This window comes from Microchirus variegatus, assembly GCF_963457635.1.
Source record: "Microchirus variegatus genome assembly, chromosome: 23".
Classification (NCBI taxonomy): Eukaryota; Metazoa; Chordata; class Actinopteri; order Pleuronectiformes; family Soleidae; genus Microchirus; species Microchirus variegatus.
Genome location: NC_139824.1, coordinates 11,202,309 through 11,220,252, shown reverse-complemented (window position 1 = coordinate 11,220,252; position 17,944 = coordinate 11,202,309). Strand labels below are relative to the sequence as shown.

The following is a 17,944-nucleotide window of genomic DNA, read 5'->3' as shown; positions in this document are numbered from 1 at the left end:
CAGTTTGTTATATGAACAATATTCCTGAGTCTCTGTGACATATTATGAGGATTTTATGGCCAGTTGCTTTAGATTTATTACATAATGCACCTTTAAGTACATTAGATGGGAAGTTCTTAAGGAGGAAACAAACAGTGTGTGTGTGGTACCTCTCTGCTATAGTTTGCTGTTCATTGATGCCCACGTTAAAAAGCACTGGAAATACTTGTAGAGGCTTTCCCTCCTTGATCTCCTCAGGCAGGTTCTGGAAAACCAGTCTTGGTAATGGCACTTCTACAGTGAAGTGGTCACTGAATGGAAAATGAAAAAAACACACAAAATGGAAGGTAAAAAAAAAGACAGCGACAGATTGAACAGAAATTCGTTAAAGGACTCATATTATAAACTAGTTCCCTGGTGTCCTAATGAACATGTCTGTGACATGCTTTGGTCAAAATACCATAAGGATGAAGCACCACAGCAGTTCAATCACTCTGCCAAAACAGCCCTGTTCAGAACGCTCTGTTTAGTAGTATCTCTTTAGGTCCACCTTAAAAAAAAGTAAAACATAACTTAAAGGACAGGAAATGACATCAGCCACAGAGGCTACTGGGAGCTAACAGCAGTTAACATTTGGAAAAGTGATCATTTGCAAGCTCTAGCAGGCACATTGCTGTCATATATAACATGTATCCACTGGACAGATAAATCCTCTGAGACTGGAAGTTTGTGTAGAACTCTGTGCTGCACTGTGGAGCCAAGAATAGAACTTTTTGCGGACTTTGCAGACTTCTGGTTTTCAGATACCGCTGCCCTCACCACCAGTCTCGTGATTTTAGGGACAAAGCGGAGCTCCGCGAGACAACAATTCCAGGAATTTAGTGCATTGTGACGTCCCAATAAGTGCGGGAGTCAACATCGCGTGTTTTATCTCCTGTACTTAGACTGAGGAAAACCACAAAAACATGAGTCATCTTTTTTTCACAGGTAGGACCTCCAGAGTCCCAGATATAAGGATTTAAAATGATTAAAAAGTTGATTTTGCATAATATGGGACCTTTAAGCCTCAGAAATGCTGCGGAAGTTGTACAATTTGACACCAAAGACAGGCCCAGACAATCTGCAAAATAAGAGACTTGATGATAAGATTGAGCAAGCGAGGAGATGTCTGACATGTAAGTAGGTGAGGTAAGAAGAGTCACATAAGATCTTATCGACTGTGGCGCAATAAAGTTTGCCAGTAACCATCTTAAACATGATTTAGCTTGATCAGGCAAATGACCTGAAAGTGAACTTGGACATCTTTCATCCTGATAAGCCAGTTGTGCATGTATTTCATAATCCCAATACTACAAGTAGTGTTTTCTGAACCTGGATGCTTTAGCATAGAGAGGGAGAGGCCTAACCAGAGAGAGAGCCTTTGTTTTTAAATTTAGTTTGTGAGTCTTTCCCACCAGATAAAGCTGATTCAGCTTTAGAACAAACCTCCCTTCATTGAGTTTTTCAACAGCAGGGAATTAAAAACCCTCCCCGTCGCCCTCAGCGATTCATCTAACGTTTTAGAAAAAGAGACACGGGGACACGGAAAACCTGCACTCTTCACTACTTGCACAAATAAGTTTAAGTGTGTGAGATACAGCAACTAATGCGTTCATGAATTAAGCAGGGAGATTTGACCTGCTCTCCAAATAGAAGTGTTCCAATCTGACGGTATAAGGAAGGTCACACAAATTGAACCACTGGGAACCTACACAGCCTGTCTCTCAGCCTGTATCGCCGTCTTTTTATATTGATGGAAATACATGTAAGCTCTATTGTTCCAACGTCTTAAATAGGGCACATGGTTGTGATCCCTCAGTTGAGAAGTGACGACCTTCGTGCCTGATTGACACGTATAGTATCGCTCAGAAAATACTTCGCCAGTAACTCTGGCTTTCACAGCCTTTGTGCAAGGTTATATAATAATCTATATGACCTTTAAAAGACAGTATTTCTACTAAAGATTTTATTTAATGCAAGAGGTCAATGTCATTGACTTGATTTGGGGCCACACAGTTGGTGTAGTGGTTAGCGCTCTTGGCTTTACAGTAAGAAGACCTGGGCTTGCTTCCCTTTCAGAACAAGGGCCTTTCTGCATGGATTTTGCATGTTATCCCAGTGTGTGCATGGGTTTTCTCCGGGTTTAGGCAAATTGGACTATCTAAATTGACTGTGAGTGTGAAAATGGATGGTTGTTTGTCTCTATGTGTCCCTGTGATGGACCGGCGACCTGTCCAGGGTGTACCCCGCCTTTCGCCCTTTGTCCCTGAACCCTCATGTGGAGGATAAAGCAGCAGAAGATGAACGAGTGAAAGACAATTATAACTCATGTTTATTATAACAGGAAAACATATTTGAGTTTGGCATCTATGCTCCGATCTCTCCTCTCTCCACAGACAAGAGGTTGATCTGTGATGAATTTTACAGGCTGATAGCAGATTAATAGTGTCAGGAAACTGTATAGAGCCACTACAGGCTTCCTTAATGAAATAAAGTACTAAAATGAAGCCACAGGGAGAACCTCTCACTACCTTTTGAAGGTGAGACAGTGAGTCAGCACAGAGCAACTGGAGACTCAGGGTATATGAACACTCCCCACACCTGGGCTTCATCAACACCAATCAGTGCCCACACACACACCCCCACACACACCCCCACACACACCCCCACACACACACACACACACACACACACACACACACACACACACACACACACACACACACACACACACACCTGATTGCAGTGAATTGATTCTCCCACCAACTCTCACAGAGTCGGAAAGGTTGAGTGCCCTCACGAACAGTTTGAAGCACTTATAAGACTGTCGACTAAATAAATGCAATAACAATATTCATTACAATTTTTAAAAAAGTGGATAAAATTTCCACACTTCTCTATTGACCCAACGACCACAGTCGTGCACGTAGCAAGCATTTGTTCAGCGTGCTGCATATGTGATTGCAGAGATAATGAAATTCACAAGGTTCTTTGAACGTAGCGCTGTGGACTCTGCATTATTTACACTAGTTCCCATGATGCAGCAGTCTGCATCATTTGGTTACATTTGCAGTGTTTTAATATATTTTATTTTAGAAAGTGAGATAATAGTCCGGAAACGACACAAACATTTTTTCATACTCTTTTCCCTTTTTCTATACTTATCCAGACCTAGAAATGACTCAAATTAAAGTCTGTACTTTTCCATACTGCATAGGAACCCTGTTATAAAAAAATGCCTCTATGAACCAATTATCAGATGATATCTTCGTTAGGTCGACCTGTACCACAGAATATATTACAAAACATATGAGGAGTTATAGTAAATATCGTAACCTCCCTGTCAGAGCCAAGCATGGACAACAACGCTGGGAACAAGGCAGTGTCGCAGTTTAAATATGCCGTCAAATAGAAAAAGAAATCACCTGCTGCCACGCTATTATTTCAAAAATGTATAAAACGCCCTCATATGAGGATACGATCGATGGATCAGACGCGAACAGAAGTGGGGATAAGGGCTCACCGTTGGCCACACACTAAAGGCTGAAGGTCACTGAGGTCATCCGTCTTGGCCTCTGTGATCCTGAACACAACTCGCTGCAGGTCTGAGATTCCCACCTCCAGGTCTTCCAGCATCCCGATCTCTTCGCCTGGAAACAGTTTGACACAACAAGATGAGCACCGATTGAGTTTAGTTTGGCTCAACTTATTTCAATTCTGCAGACCGCCTTGGCTACTGGCATTTCAGTGTATCACGTTTGGACACTTTAAGCTAAAGAAGAGGAAACATGAGTTTACTTCGAGGAACTGAAGTGCTATAAGTGCTTTATAAATACAGTTGGACTGGATCGTTGTTTTGATATTCCTGCTATTTCCTGTTGTCTTTGTCTTCTGGTGGGATTTCCTGTGTCCCACTTACTCTTGGGACACACACCTACACTGTGACTGAGGTCGGGTCTCTTAACCCTCATACACTAACAGATTTCTGTGCCAAATGTCCCCAACAAGTGCTGACTCTGCCCAACTGTGAATTGTGGGTAAAATTGGGCAAAAATTGAATGAATGAATGAGAATCTTTATTTTTCATTCTCCCGTCTCTGCATAGATCTGATAAAAATCCATCCTAAACACACAGTGATTCAATTTCACTTGGAATTTAGTTTTTAATGAAGTTATTATGCAAATAAGCTTGTCACAGAGCCACATATATAACAACTATTTAGATTTTCTTCTTCTAGAGCGTTGCCACTTTTGATTTAACATCGTCACTCACTGTAGGTGCTGAGCAGGCTCTCAAACTGGGCTACGAGGCCGACCAGGTGGAGCTGCCTTAGGAATCCTTTGTCCTCCATTCCAGCATACAACCTCATGGCAAAACCACAGGCTAAGGCTGCCAGCTGAAATAAATACACAAATAAACAAATAAACACACACACACACACAAACATACAAGTATTTCCATATTTGCGAATTGATCTTGGCTTAAACAGCTAAATCCAGCTCGTGCAACGCCGAGCAGGTGGAACTCTGCAAAGACTGCATATTTTCTGCCTTACTCATATTGCGATCTCTGAATGGAAGCTGTGGTAAATGATGATTTATGGCTTTAAAGAGAGGTAATTTGAATTTTGACATTTTATCAATGCGGTGGGGAAAGTTTAAGTAATCTTTGGACAGGCAGAGCACAACATAATAAACTAAATTACAGCTCATGTGCGACCTGTGAAAGCCCTCCTTCTTGCCTTGCAGATTCCTGTGAGGCAAAGTTCATCAGGGGGAGCAGGAGAACCTCCCACGAGTGCTGAGTGACTGTTGAGTTGGCTCTTGCTCTCCATTCCTTACAGCACCGTGTTTTACCATTTATAATAATTTCCCCTCATTCACACTGATAATAATCACAAACACACGTAATAACATGTAATGTTTTTGTTTTTCTGGTTGAGGGTGATATGGTGGACTTCACTGAACCTAAAACTCCACTTCTGATGAGCCAAGACAAACAGATTACATACACTACCGTTCAAAAGTTTGCTTAGAAATGTCCTTATTTTTGAAGGAAAAACACTTTTTTTTTTAAAAGAATATTACATTAAACGAATCAGAAATACAGTCTATACATGTAAACGACTATTCTAGCTGCAAATGTCTGGTTTTAATGGAATATGCACATAGGTGTATAGAGGCCCATTTCCAGTGTTCTAATGGTACATTGTGTTTGCTAATCACGTCAGAAGGCTATTCGATGATGAGAAAACCCTTGAAAACCCTTGTGCAATGATGTTAGCACAGCTGAAAACAGTTTTGCTGGTTCTTTGACCAAAGCAAAGTTTACTATTTTGAATAAAAATAATTATTTCTAATCTTGTCAATGTCTTAACTATATTTTTTCTATTCACTTTGCAACTCTTTTGATTAATAAAAGTGTGACTTTTAATGGAAAACACCAAAATAATTGTATAGGTGACCCCAAACTTTAGAACGGTACTATAAAATATCTTCACATTCCCTTGAGGTCTTCCAAATACGTTATTATTCTGACAGTGTTGCCACCTACTGCCTGACTGAAGACCACATCTCGCCTCTGTTGGAGGTGGAGGCCCTGCGGTATGCTGCAGGCGGCCTCCTGCAGCAGCACAAACGTCATGGCTTTCTTCGCCTTTGCCACCACTTCCATCACGCACTCCTTTAACCTGGTCACAAGAGGACACAGCTGCTCCCTCCACTCACCTGCAAAAAGAGAGAGAGAGTGAGTGAGAGGGTGAGGGGAAAATAAAAGTGTAAATCCGGGGGGATAGGGTTGTAGATCGAGATACTGAGTGACTGGTTTGTCTTTTAAATGCACTTTTATTGGCAAATCACACTTTTATCTCCTATGATTTTGATCTCCATTTACATTTTAATGTCATTTTAATGGCTTCCTTTTATTTTGTGATCTTCACAGGGCACTTTGAGTTGCCCTGTGTGTGAAAGGTGCTATACAAATAAAGGTGTAATGTGATAGTGATAACACACCTAAACAAGCGCTTATTTTCTGTGATTCAAAACCAGTTAATCAGCTTTGCTGGACGAGGACAATAAACGGACAGATAATAAGTTAAGGGACTTGGTCTTTTCTGTAGAGGAGGGAACATTTTAAATATATATCTGTATATTAAGTGCAATGTAAATATGTAAATATAGTTAGATGAACATGGACAAAAACAAATCAGAAGTAGTTAAAGGTGCATTATGTAATAAATCTAAAGCAACTGGCCATAAAATCCTAACCCTAATATGTCACAGAGACTCAGGAATAATATTCATATAACAAACTGAACTCACCAACAACAGTACAGCCAAAATATTTGCATTAAAAAAATATATATATATTTTGCAGACTGCAAATCATGTTTATGTTTTGAAATCATGTTTTGGCATGTGGCGCCACCTACCGCCGTCTACCAATCATTGCAGTCAGTAGAGTCTCAGCTGCAGAGCAACCACGGGTTGCCAGTTACGTCAGAAAACGAAACCTAAAAGATCTCGGTATTTTGAATTTGAATGCAGTAACCGTTTTTGGCCACATTCTTACATATGGCACTTTTAAGTTAGTTAGAGGTAGTAATTAGTCAAATTAGTCAAAACAAATCCTCTTTAGTTCCCCTGCAGAGCCTCAAATAATGACTATTTCCTAATTGTCCAAATACACCAAACTAATGTTGCAGATGAAGAGCCAAAACGACATACTCAACACAAGCTTAGAAATAGTTTTGTAGGAATTAGGACACAGCATTTGTGTGCATTTTCCCCCCCCATTGTGTCCTACATTTATTTGCTCAATAAAGCAGGTTTCCTGCAATCCCCTCACTGGCTAATAGGGGGCAGTGTTGGATAAGTAAATGTGTAATTGAGCTGCTGTAACACACTGAAAAGTTTCTCTCGCTCAGACGTGTGCAAGCACATCTGTCAGAGAAATCACGTCTTATCTCGTTTTCTCAAAACCCCGCCTCTGCACGGAGAAGGAGGAAACACGACTCCAGCTGTCATCTGTGCTGCAGCACACCTGTCCAAACATCGAAAAAAAAAAAAAAACCCACAACGTCTTGTCAGAAAAGTCTGGGGCTTCACTGTTCCTTCGCGGGAGATAAAGCCTATTTCATTATTCTGCCCGTGTTTGCACCGAGACAAGCAGGTGACCGCTCGCTCTGAGGCTGATGAGCGTCTTAATAAAAGGTGTTTGAGCAGCACTGACTGGTGGATACACGCAGATGCACCAACTGACACTAGCACAGGCATAAAGCACAAGCATTTGGCCGTGACACACACACACACACACACACAGACGTGGCCTTGTCGCCCGGTCAGAGTAATGCTGCAGCAGCGTGTGCCAGTTGGCAGCAGCAACAGACTGGGCACTTGTCTGGACACAAGCTTGAGGCCAGGATTTCACTGAATTTAAGGGAAGACAAAAGCAGCTCGAGTGGTCACCGGTGAACGAGGCTGCATTTTAAACACTGCCTTTTCATCCACTTCGACGGAAACAAGTGAAGTTTCTCTTTTTGCTCGTGTTTAAAACAACGCAGAATCCGCACGTACATTAATCAGTACTTTGTACTTTACCACACACGTCCGCACGCTAAAATAGCCACATTAACTCTATCGAAATGGCTATTAATACTCACGTCACAGAGCCACATATTAGTCGGACCACATACCGTGACAGATTTCTTTATTCTCATAGAACAAAGAAATCACTAGTAATGTGAACTCCATATCGGTAATTGATATAATTTTAATGAAAAAATCTCCCCTGTTGATAAATTCGTCGCTATTTTTGACCTTTTTTTTTTTTTTTCAACAAACAAAACTCAATCATCACGAACCATTTTTAATCACCGGTGTGTCCGGGCCTTCTTATAGACATCGGGCCGCCTGCAGACACTCATTCAAAGGCTTTAATCATGTAGAAAAGAAATCAACAGCAGCAGCAATCACCTTTTGTGCCGCTGTAGATTATTTTATCGTGCTGATTTTTGGGGCTGAGCTCCAGAAAGGTGTTCGTATCACTCTCTGTGGGCACAGAAGGGGCAATGTTGTTCTAAGAAGGTAGTTATACATTATATATATAGAAGGTGGTGTATAACAGCACATATTAATAAGGTGGATGTACTGTATGTCCACCATGAGAGGACTGACCAATCTGTTACAATGTTTAGACATACAGCACACAGAGGCTATACAAATGTGTAATATAAAGCGTCTTATAGCCTTTTTTCAGTCTGCAATGAACATGTTCTTTAATTTTCACCAACCACATAAACCCACCTGAGCAAAAAGCACTCACATTGTTTATAAATCGGATTGAATTTGTGAAATTTGCAAATACGTCGCATGTCAAAGTTCACTTGGCTTGTTTTTATGGACAAAAAGAAAAGAGAAACGGTCTAATTTTGTGACTTCTGCACAATTATTGCTCGTTTATATCAGAATAAAAAATGTAATTCATTAAATGAATCATATCTTGTGCCTCAACAACAGGTAAGAAAATGAGTCTGAGTATGTGACATACGGTCTTAGAAAAAAGGGTTCCAAAAGAGTCCTTCTACAAGGGCTGAGGTTCTACCTAGAACCCTTTGTTTCTTTCCTGAAGAAAGGGTTTTTCAAGGGTTCTTGGTAACACTAATGGTTCCAGTAAGAACCATTTTGATCCAGAGAACCCTTTAAAAACCCTTTCCTGATTTAAAAGGGTTCTTGATGGAACCCTCCAAAAGGGTTCCAGGTCGAACCTTAATAAAAAGGTTCTACCTGGAGCCAAAAAGGGTTCTCCTATGAGGGCAAGCCGAAGATCCTTATATGGTTCTACTTAGCACTTTTATTTCTAAGAGTGTATAAAGACACAACCCCCAGGATGTCCATATAAGGAGTTGTTGTGTATTTTTCCCATGGAAAATGACCATGCGTGAACACTAAGAGTTAACAGTAGTATAAGTATTCTTTTGCTGTAAAGCACATGTGTCAAACTCAAGGCCCAGGGCCCAGATGTGGCCCACCAAGTCATTTTATGTGTCCCGCGAGTGATTAATCGGTCTTAAAAATCTGTCGTAAAATAGGTCTATGCTGCTTTAAGGGGCGTGCGTTGATCATAAACTACATTTCCCACAATGCATGGGGATTACCTTTATTTTACATTATATTTGGTTACATTTATTCTGCGCGACAGTTGCATCTGGCACTTTGAGGGTAACCATGATGCTGATGTGGCCCTCAGTGAAAAGGAGTTTGTCACCCCTGCTGTAAGGTGACAGATATGTAATCCCATTAAATAGATCAGATCAGGTCTCACTCTTGGTCCTGTGGAGCTTGCATGTTTTAGATGTTTTCCCTGCTCAAACACACCTGATTCCAATGGTCAGCTCGTCAATAAGCTCTGCTGAAGCCTGATAACAACTCACCTAAAAGCCCAGGTCCCCAGGACCAGGAGTGAGAAACCCTGCAAATAGATGATTGTGCTTCACTGTTGCATCACAACAGTTATTTACCGGGGTTGTTGTGTGAAGTGAACACATCGGCCAACTGCTGCTCAGTGACTGGCTCCTGTTTGCTGCCGTCCTCCTCCTGGAGTTTGTCCACCATGGCGATGACACAGTTGAGACATTTCGCCACATTGGCCCACACCCTGTCCTAAAAGAGCCAAAATATACAATCAGCAATCACATTGAATGGATCAACTTGTCACACATTCTATAAATATATCGTGTATAAGACTCCCTCATGTTAGCAAACATTACAGTCTAAAGTGGCATTGTGTCCTAAAGGTCAAAAGGAAATTGCTGTGTGGATGTTCAGTGTTTGCATTGTTTGCAGCATTCTATCTCTTTTCCTGAGCTCCTGCTATTCAATGATGAATAATGCTTTCACCTTTGAGCGCGCGTGTGTGCAAATAATAATAATGACGATGAAAAAAAACAAACAATCCGAGTGTGTGATTGTGTTTTGTAAGGTGCTGGTGTGTAACTCGGTCTCCGTCGCTTCCACCAAAAGTGGGATCCGAACGTGTTATGAATGCGAGAAATACTCTGAGACGTAATTAAGCGGTGGTGTGCAGAAATCATGATAAACTCCTGCCGTCAGCCGTGGCAGACACTGTCCTCACACGCAGACAAACCAGTCATAAACACTTCAATGAGAGCAAAAGCAGCCTGGCTTCGAAAACAGTGACAAGTATACTGCGGTTCTTTTCTGCAGTCAGTTTGTCGTGATGAAATGTTTGAACCCCTTTGAGAAAAAAAAGCTCTCATTAAAATGAAAAAGTCATGTTTGGCTTGCAATCTAATTCTGCAAGTAATTGAGATTATTTGCCATAAAAATGGTTTATCTGTAATAAAGCTTATTTCCCCATGTGCCGTACCCAGTGAAGGCCGGCAGTAAAAATAACAGTTTGTCATACTGTACTTAAAGGGACACTGCGTAATATTTATGGGTTTATATGACCCAAAATCCACTTTTTTTTAAATACATATTATGTGCTCCTGCATTGTCTAGTCGATGTATAATAGTTTTTGTTTCATTTTCGTAGTGTTTCAAAAAGTCATGTAAAATAACATGGTCACGGGCCGCTGTTGCATTGCCATGTTTCTACGGGAGCCTGCAAAGACAAACCCGAGAGACCCGAAGTCCCGCCTCCACTCTATCCGCTTCGCCCTCTCCCTCTCCGGCTTCTGACAGCTCTACTGTGGCCACGAAGAGCCGTCCCCCGTCCTCGCCCTCTCCCCCTCCCTCTCGTTGTCTGAATAAAATACAACCTCATCTGCTGACACGTGAGAAAGACGACGAGGACGACATTTGACCGGCTGAGGACACCGTATCGCTCAGGGAAGGGAGGGGGTGAGCAGAGGAGCAGTGTGTTGTTGTAAATTTTCAGCCTCTCCTCTAGATGTCACTATAAACTACTTACTTCACCTTTAAATAAACTCAAACCATAAATAGTTGCAGCTTTGATGGATTCAGACTCACCCATTCCTCCTCGTCGTACTCTTTATGGTGCGGTATGGAGTCCTGGTGCTTCAGAGACAACTGAACACCTTCTGCGACGGTCGTAGTTTGGGACCCTTCCACATTATTACACATCATCGCGCTGTCAGCGACTGGCGTGGCTGGACTGTGGCCCGGAAGGCCCTGAACCGGACTCTGATTCTGCTCAGTGCACGGGTGGATGTGGCCTTGATGCTGCGCCGGGCTCTGCTTCTGGTTTTTGGAAACGTAGCCGGGCTGCGCTGCATGCAGCGCGAGCAGTGCACTCTTGACCAATTCATCCTTAAGTGTGTGAACAAACTGTTCTGTCTGCAGCAGGGAGTGGGGGGGAGGATACATTGGGAAGAAAGGAAGATAATGAAAGTTATTGTTGGATAGGAAACAGAGAAAGTGACCGTCGGTGGAAGAAAATACCGGTGGAAGTGAGTTTGGTTACAGAGCAAGTGAAAGGAAAATGAACACACTCCTTCTCCATGAAGTAGCTGCTCTCCATTACTGCAGCACATCCAGTGAGCAACCAACAAAAAACAGCCACAAACAACAAACAATTCAATTACTCCTCCTTCAGCCTGCTTCTCCAGGAGAACACCTTTTTTTGATCTCAAATTCACCAGCGACTGTAAGTTGATGATGAGCCCGGGAACTAAGGAGCCGTTGCACTCGCTGCTGCCACTGTGTTAAAAAAATGATAAGGGCTCTCAAGAGTAATTGAGTTAGCACTGCAATAAGCAATTCTATTACTACAGCGAAACGCGCCGGGTGTACAAAAAAAAAATGCATGAGCCAAGCCTCCACTAAAAGAAACCCACATTTTTCACACAAGATTGCCAGGAGTTGTGGAGATGGTGGTGTTAGCAAAGAAGAAGATAAGTGTGGTTAAAAATAAAAATAAATAAAAAAGGTCAGTTCTGTTCTCCGAGATACACTGACAGAACACTTTCTCCTGATTTTCCCTTCAGTCATTAGTGCAACTACCAAGAGAGCAGTAACGGATAAAAAATGTTGGTATAAGAATAATTTTATGCAGCAGATTTTTTTTTTTTTGTTCTGTGTGTGTCTCTTCTCATATAATCATCTAAAGACATTAAATATTTATTTAATGTCGCAACCCACCCCTCAGGTGGGTTGCGGCAAAGAGTTACTCTCCAGACAAGAATTATACTTTTAAAAAGTTCCTACTGTGTCACAGGGGGGGCATTTAAAGGTGGCGTACCATTTTCAGACGTGAACTCGGGATAATGTGAGGAGTCGGGTCTGAATTTGCTGTTCACGTAGGACACGGTTTCTCACTCCTGATCACGAGAACGCAGCAGGTGAAAGTTGTGCCGACCGAAATAATCAAGCACCTGGATTCTCCTGCCATGTCCTACATCAGGGTTTCTCACTCCAGCTCCTGGGGAGCCACTGTCCTGCATGTTTTAGATGTTTCCCCGCACACCTAATTCAAATAAATGTGTCGTTATCAGGTGCGTTTGCACAGGGAAACACCTGAAACATGGAGGACAGTGGCTCCCCAGGACCGCGACTGAGAAACCCTGACTTAGGCCATGGCAGGAGAATCCAGGTGCTCGATTACGCAGTAACTTTCACCTGCTGCGTTCTCGTGTAAGATCACGCTGACTTTATCCAGAGATTAGAGTAAAGAGCTGGGCGGGAAAATCTCCGTAGCTAATTCTGCAGACATTTGCATTCACATGAGCAGCCCCCTCCAGAAAATCTCCATATACATAATGTCAACATTTCAGTGCATGTCTGAAAGCAGCTTTGTAGTTACCGGCTTTTCTGTCCCCTTTATTGATCAATTTAAAAAATGAACATATCTAGGAGGAGCAAGTCTTGCCCACTGGCTGTTTTTTTCTGTTCGGTGAGTGGAAAAGAGGCAGAGCAGCAAGTCCCCCCCCCCCCCCCAAATGAAGCCCATGCAATGTGTTAACCTGCTTTCACACACTCAATACAACACCTTTAAGACATTACCTGGAGGAGCTGTGTTCAGTGTAAACTCAAATGTCCAAATCTGCTGAACTGGACAGTAAACATATTTTTGCTTCCAATTTCCTTGTGTTCTAGACACTTAGAAATAAAGGTTCCAAAAGGGTTCCAAAACCTTTATAAAAGGTTCCATCTGAAACCAAAAAGGCATCTATCAGGAGAAGCCGAAGAACCTTATATGGTTCTACTTAGCACTTTTATTTCTAAGAGTGTACACTAGAAATAAGGGTTCCAAAAGGGTCCTTCTACAAGGGCTGAGGTTTTACCTGGAACCATTTGCTTCTGAAAAACCCTTGACCGAAGAAAGGGTTTTTCAAGGGTTCTTGGTAACACTAATGGTTCCACTAATAACCATTTTGATCCAGAGAACCCTTTAAACCCCCTTTCCTGAATAAAGGGTTTTAAAAGGGTTCTTGGTGGAACCCTCCAAAAGGGTTCTCCTATGAGGACAAGCCAAAGAACCTTATATGGTACTACTTAGCACTTTTATTTCTAAGAGTCTTGATCTTGATCCCAATGGGTCTTTTGCCTGGTTAAATAACGGTTAAATAATAATAATTGGTAAAAATCACCTTTTATACTTGGCCTATAAACTGATCTTACCCACAAAGATTTCTTCCTAAACCTTCCATTATGCTGTTACACTCTTAGAAATAAAAGTGCTAAGCAGAACCCTTATTTCTAAGGCAGACACAAGGACAAGGTTATCGCAGAAAACAAATGATGACTCAATTTGTCGTACCAATCAACCGTGTTATTCCATTTCAACAAGAACTGTAATCACCTATGTTGAATGCTTAGTATGACCCAACAGAAAATACTTCTTATACTGGTGTTTTACTGCTGCCTCTTTATAACAACCAAACAGAAACCACTAGAGACGACTGTCCACAGTCATCTAATCATCAGCTACAGATTCCATTATTAAAAGAGCAACACCATTATATGTCCATATGTTCCTTTAACTGAATTGATCTTGAATCAAAAGCTGCAACGAATGTTACCCACAATGAATGAATGAATGGGTGATTTGATGAATGTTTGAGCAGAGAACACAGACGAGGACTCCACTTAAAACACCACTCGTATCGTTTTAATTGCCTTGCGCGGGTTCAAATGCTGTTTCCATTACTGTAAGTCAATGGAGTCTATGGATGGATAAGAAGGAATGTGAAATTGCCTGCCAAAAGCTGTTATTTCTGCTATTCTATCGACTACCCCGTGATTTAGACGCATGTATATAAAGAAGTAAACATCATTACAAAGACAGAAATGTCCAAATGACTAAAAAATGAGCTGCTGAAAATCCTCAAAATGTGAATTTATATTCAAATTGAGCGCTGCTTATCTGACCCCAGTGTTAATTTGCAATCTACGAGAGCATGTATTATTCATTATCTTGGCTGAGATGAGTGAACAAAGACACTATTTAAAACAAGCCGGGTCATATTTGCACTTCTTAACAGCAGGGTCAAAGAATTGACACATTTCACAACACATGTGCTTTTATGATAACTTTGAAAAAGATTTTTCGGCTAAATGCCACTCTTTTATTTCTATGCGAGGGGTCAAAGTTCACGCATCAATCGAGTTCCTCAGTTCAGACACAGTGTTGGGTTTGTACCAAGCAATCTAGAGGGAAGCGCATGATCTGCTGCGCTGCAGAATGCATTTAGTTATTGTTTGTAAAGTGAAATTGTAGAGGTGCCCTCCGTTGGGCCAAGGAGTAAAGCAATTTCGCTTCTCCAGTTGCAAAAAAAAGAGAAAACGACTCCTCAGTGTTTCTGTTGCACACATACAGGAACTGTTTTAGAGATCGGAATTGCTCGAGATCTCTTGGGAGAAATTTGGTTGGCTCGTCTGTCTTCAACATATCTGCAGATGTAGAAAATGTCTCTGTGGACTTTGAAGAAAACAACAAGTTTTTTGTTTTTTTTAAAAGAGAACAGAAGTGTACAAATGTAGTTGTTGAGAATAGTTTTATCTTGAGGGAAAAACACATTTTGGCCAAGTTGGAATTAAAGCTACTTCAAAACACTGTGAAGAAAATCACAGGTAACCATTGTTGTTATAGACTTTTACTCGGTATAGAACATAGCTGCAGGGGGAGGTGTGATGGAAAATGCCTTTTTACTGTCATTAATAGACTGAAATAATTATTACCACCAACAGAATTATAACCATCACATACAGAAGAGCAAAAGCACATCTTTTGTGTCCAATATGCTCAGGAAAAGTAATCTGCAGTGAAATATATATAGTCAAATGTTCTCCAATTCTCCCATTTTCAGTGTCCCGTCTCTCTGAGATTCTTTAAAGATGTGACTCGCTTGAAACTTCACAGTCACAACGCAGACTCACATCTGCGCGACGGATATCGAATTCTGTTTGACCTGAGTGGAAGTGAAATTGTGTGAGTGTAGTGGTTTTGTGTTTGTCTTCTGGGATACACAGTGGTCCAGGGGCGAGTATTGTTGCCTCACAGCAAAAGTCCCCAAGTTTGATCAAGGGCCTTTGTCTGTGGAGTTTGTTTGTTCTTGCTCTGGTGTCCGTGGACACTCTAAATCAGGGGTCTCAAACTGGCAGCCCAGGGGCCACATGCGGCCCCCCAATCGATGATATACAGCCCCCCACTTAATATCATGTTACAATGAAAACATGGCTGATGTCATGATGATTGTGATATCATGATTCAATATTGTAGACAGCTGTCTATCTATCTATCTATCTATCTATCTATCTATCTATCTATCTATCTATCTATCTATCTATCTATCTATCTATCTATCTATCTATCTATCTATCTATCTATCTATCTATCTATCTATCTATCTATCCATCCATCCATCCATCCATCCATCCATCCATCCATCCATCCATCCATCCATCCATCCATCCATCCATCCATCCATCCATCCATCCATCCATAATTTATATAATATGTAAGATGTTGCATTATCCAGCTGAAATCCATACACATTTCTATGCAAGAAAGCCACACAAACAAACAGAAAACTCAAGGTTTTCTTATTGACATTTACAGTAAATAGATACATTCATGTCATAACCTTTTGTCAGCTATGATTAGCTACTCTTTACGTTTAAAGATAAAAAAAAAAGAAGCAAATAATTTCATCCACTTTTGCTCTTTTGACTGCTTTCTTTAACAGCGATGCATTTACATTTATAACCTTATTAAATGTGGACACATTGTACAGCATCCACATCGCCTGCCGACCTATGACCTCAGTCTCTGCCTGCAGTGTTTTACATTGTGAGAGCGAAATAAGTTAGCTCAAGGAAAATCATTAAAAACACCGTCTATTACGTTTAAGAGTTGGCCATTTGGTCAGTTACATAAACTTCATTTTCATTTGTGTGTGTTGTCGACTTATTATCAACGTGTGCAAAAACTCAGGTATTTGGAACGAACAGATGTGCAGGAGGGAATGGTTATATAAATCCTGGCATGTTGTTCGAGACTTTCAAATAGTTCTGCCACTCAAACCTCAGCTTTGACACACACACACCTACACACAAACAGTGCACGGGATTTTAATCAGAGACGAGCCCTGCTTGTGCTGACCAGGCCAGGGGTTTACTTGGCCAATGTGTGCATGTCTAATCAAGGATGAGAGGAAGTGGTGACAGAGCAAATGTACCAATTATGCAGGCTGATTGGGCTCTATTCCACTGTGGCAAAAAAACAATCTCTCCCACAGCAGATTGCAATCTGACAGCACCAGATGTAATTCATTAATTATACTGATAAAAACGCCTCAACTCCATAAACGTCCACGGCCGCTATTCTCTTTTGTTGGTTTGGTGTTTTTATGATGAGTTATGGATTTTTCCCCGCAGGTTGTCTGATCCGTGTGTGTCTCCGTGTGTGCGTGCGTGCAGCTGCATCAAAACAACCTGCTGGCTTTTACAGTGTTCAAGTTACGATGAGAATTTTCGATTTTCTTCAATTTTCTTTTGTAAAATAACAGGAGAATAATAATAACACCTGAGCTGGTACTAAATTCCTCCTCTGAGATGATAAATATTCAGTCGGCGGTTCAGTCAGTTATGGTCAGTTTAAACCATTATGGTCCACCATGATTGCTTATTGTCTTAGAAGAGGAATACGGGGACATAATGAAGATATATTTGGATGAATGTAGGTTTAAATGAGTTAATGATGAAACAAAACAGCTTTTCAGGCAGAGGTTTTTCAATGCTTTACAGATTTCAGCTAACACGAGTAAATGCATAGTCCGAAGGGAGCGTGGATAAAGGACTGGGGACCTTCTCACCTTGTCAGAAAGGTTCTTGAGTACATCCTTTAGTCCAGTTGAAGAGTGCTCCTGGGCAGCCTGGAGGAGCTGGTCTGCTAAGCTTGTAATGAGAGGCTGGAGAAGGCTCATGGTGCTGAGTACCTCCTGAGCTTTGGCCGTGTGCTCTGGTGAGTAGTAGATACACTGGTACGCCGTGCTGAAGCTGTGATGGAGAGGGGGGGAAAAAAAAAAATTACATCAATTCATGGTTGGCAGACTTCGTCACAGTTGCATGGTCATAGGACTGAGCTGTACATCGCTTATATGAACAGGAACGCCTTGAGATTGGATGGAATTTCATCAGTTGCTTCTAATGAGACTGCGGCCATATGGACACACGAGGTGTGCAAATGAGGAGGCAGCATGATATCAAACATATCTACAATATCTACAGTCTGTGCGACCAAATCTAATGACATTTTACATACAGTACTGTGCAAAAGTTTCAGCTCTGTTGTTTTTTCTGTCTGTCAAATTCTGTGATCATGGGATTTTGGAATGAAGTGATGCGACAAAAAGCTTGTCTTATATATTAGTTTAACTCATGCAACATGTGTATGTAATGCTCAAGCATGTCGTGAATAAACCTGGATGGAACCAGATAATTC

The 17,944-nt window shown here is 41.4% G+C and overlaps 1 protein-coding gene across 1 annotated transcript in view; it reads right to left on the bottom strand.

Moving 5' to 3' along the window:
* Positions 1 to 17,944, bottom strand: part of inpp4b (inositol polyphosphate-4-phosphatase type II B) — a gene marked incomplete at both ends in the record, with an annotated part of 134,570 nt that overhangs the window by 5,909 nt on the left and 110,717 nt on the right. The window contains 7 exons of the mRNA XM_083909515.1: positions 150 to 290; positions 3,542 to 3,668; positions 4,292 to 4,415; positions 5,573 to 5,745; positions 9,537 to 9,678; positions 11,011 to 11,337; positions 17,316 to 17,499. Coding sequence (XP_083765641.1) covers positions 150 to 290; positions 3,542 to 3,668; positions 4,292 to 4,415; positions 5,573 to 5,745; positions 9,537 to 9,678; positions 11,011 to 11,337; positions 17,316 to 17,499 — 1,218 coding nt within the window. The remainder of the gene's footprint in view (positions 1 to 149; positions 291 to 3,541; positions 3,669 to 4,291; positions 4,416 to 5,572; positions 5,746 to 9,536; positions 9,679 to 11,010; positions 11,338 to 17,315; positions 17,500 to 17,944) is intronic.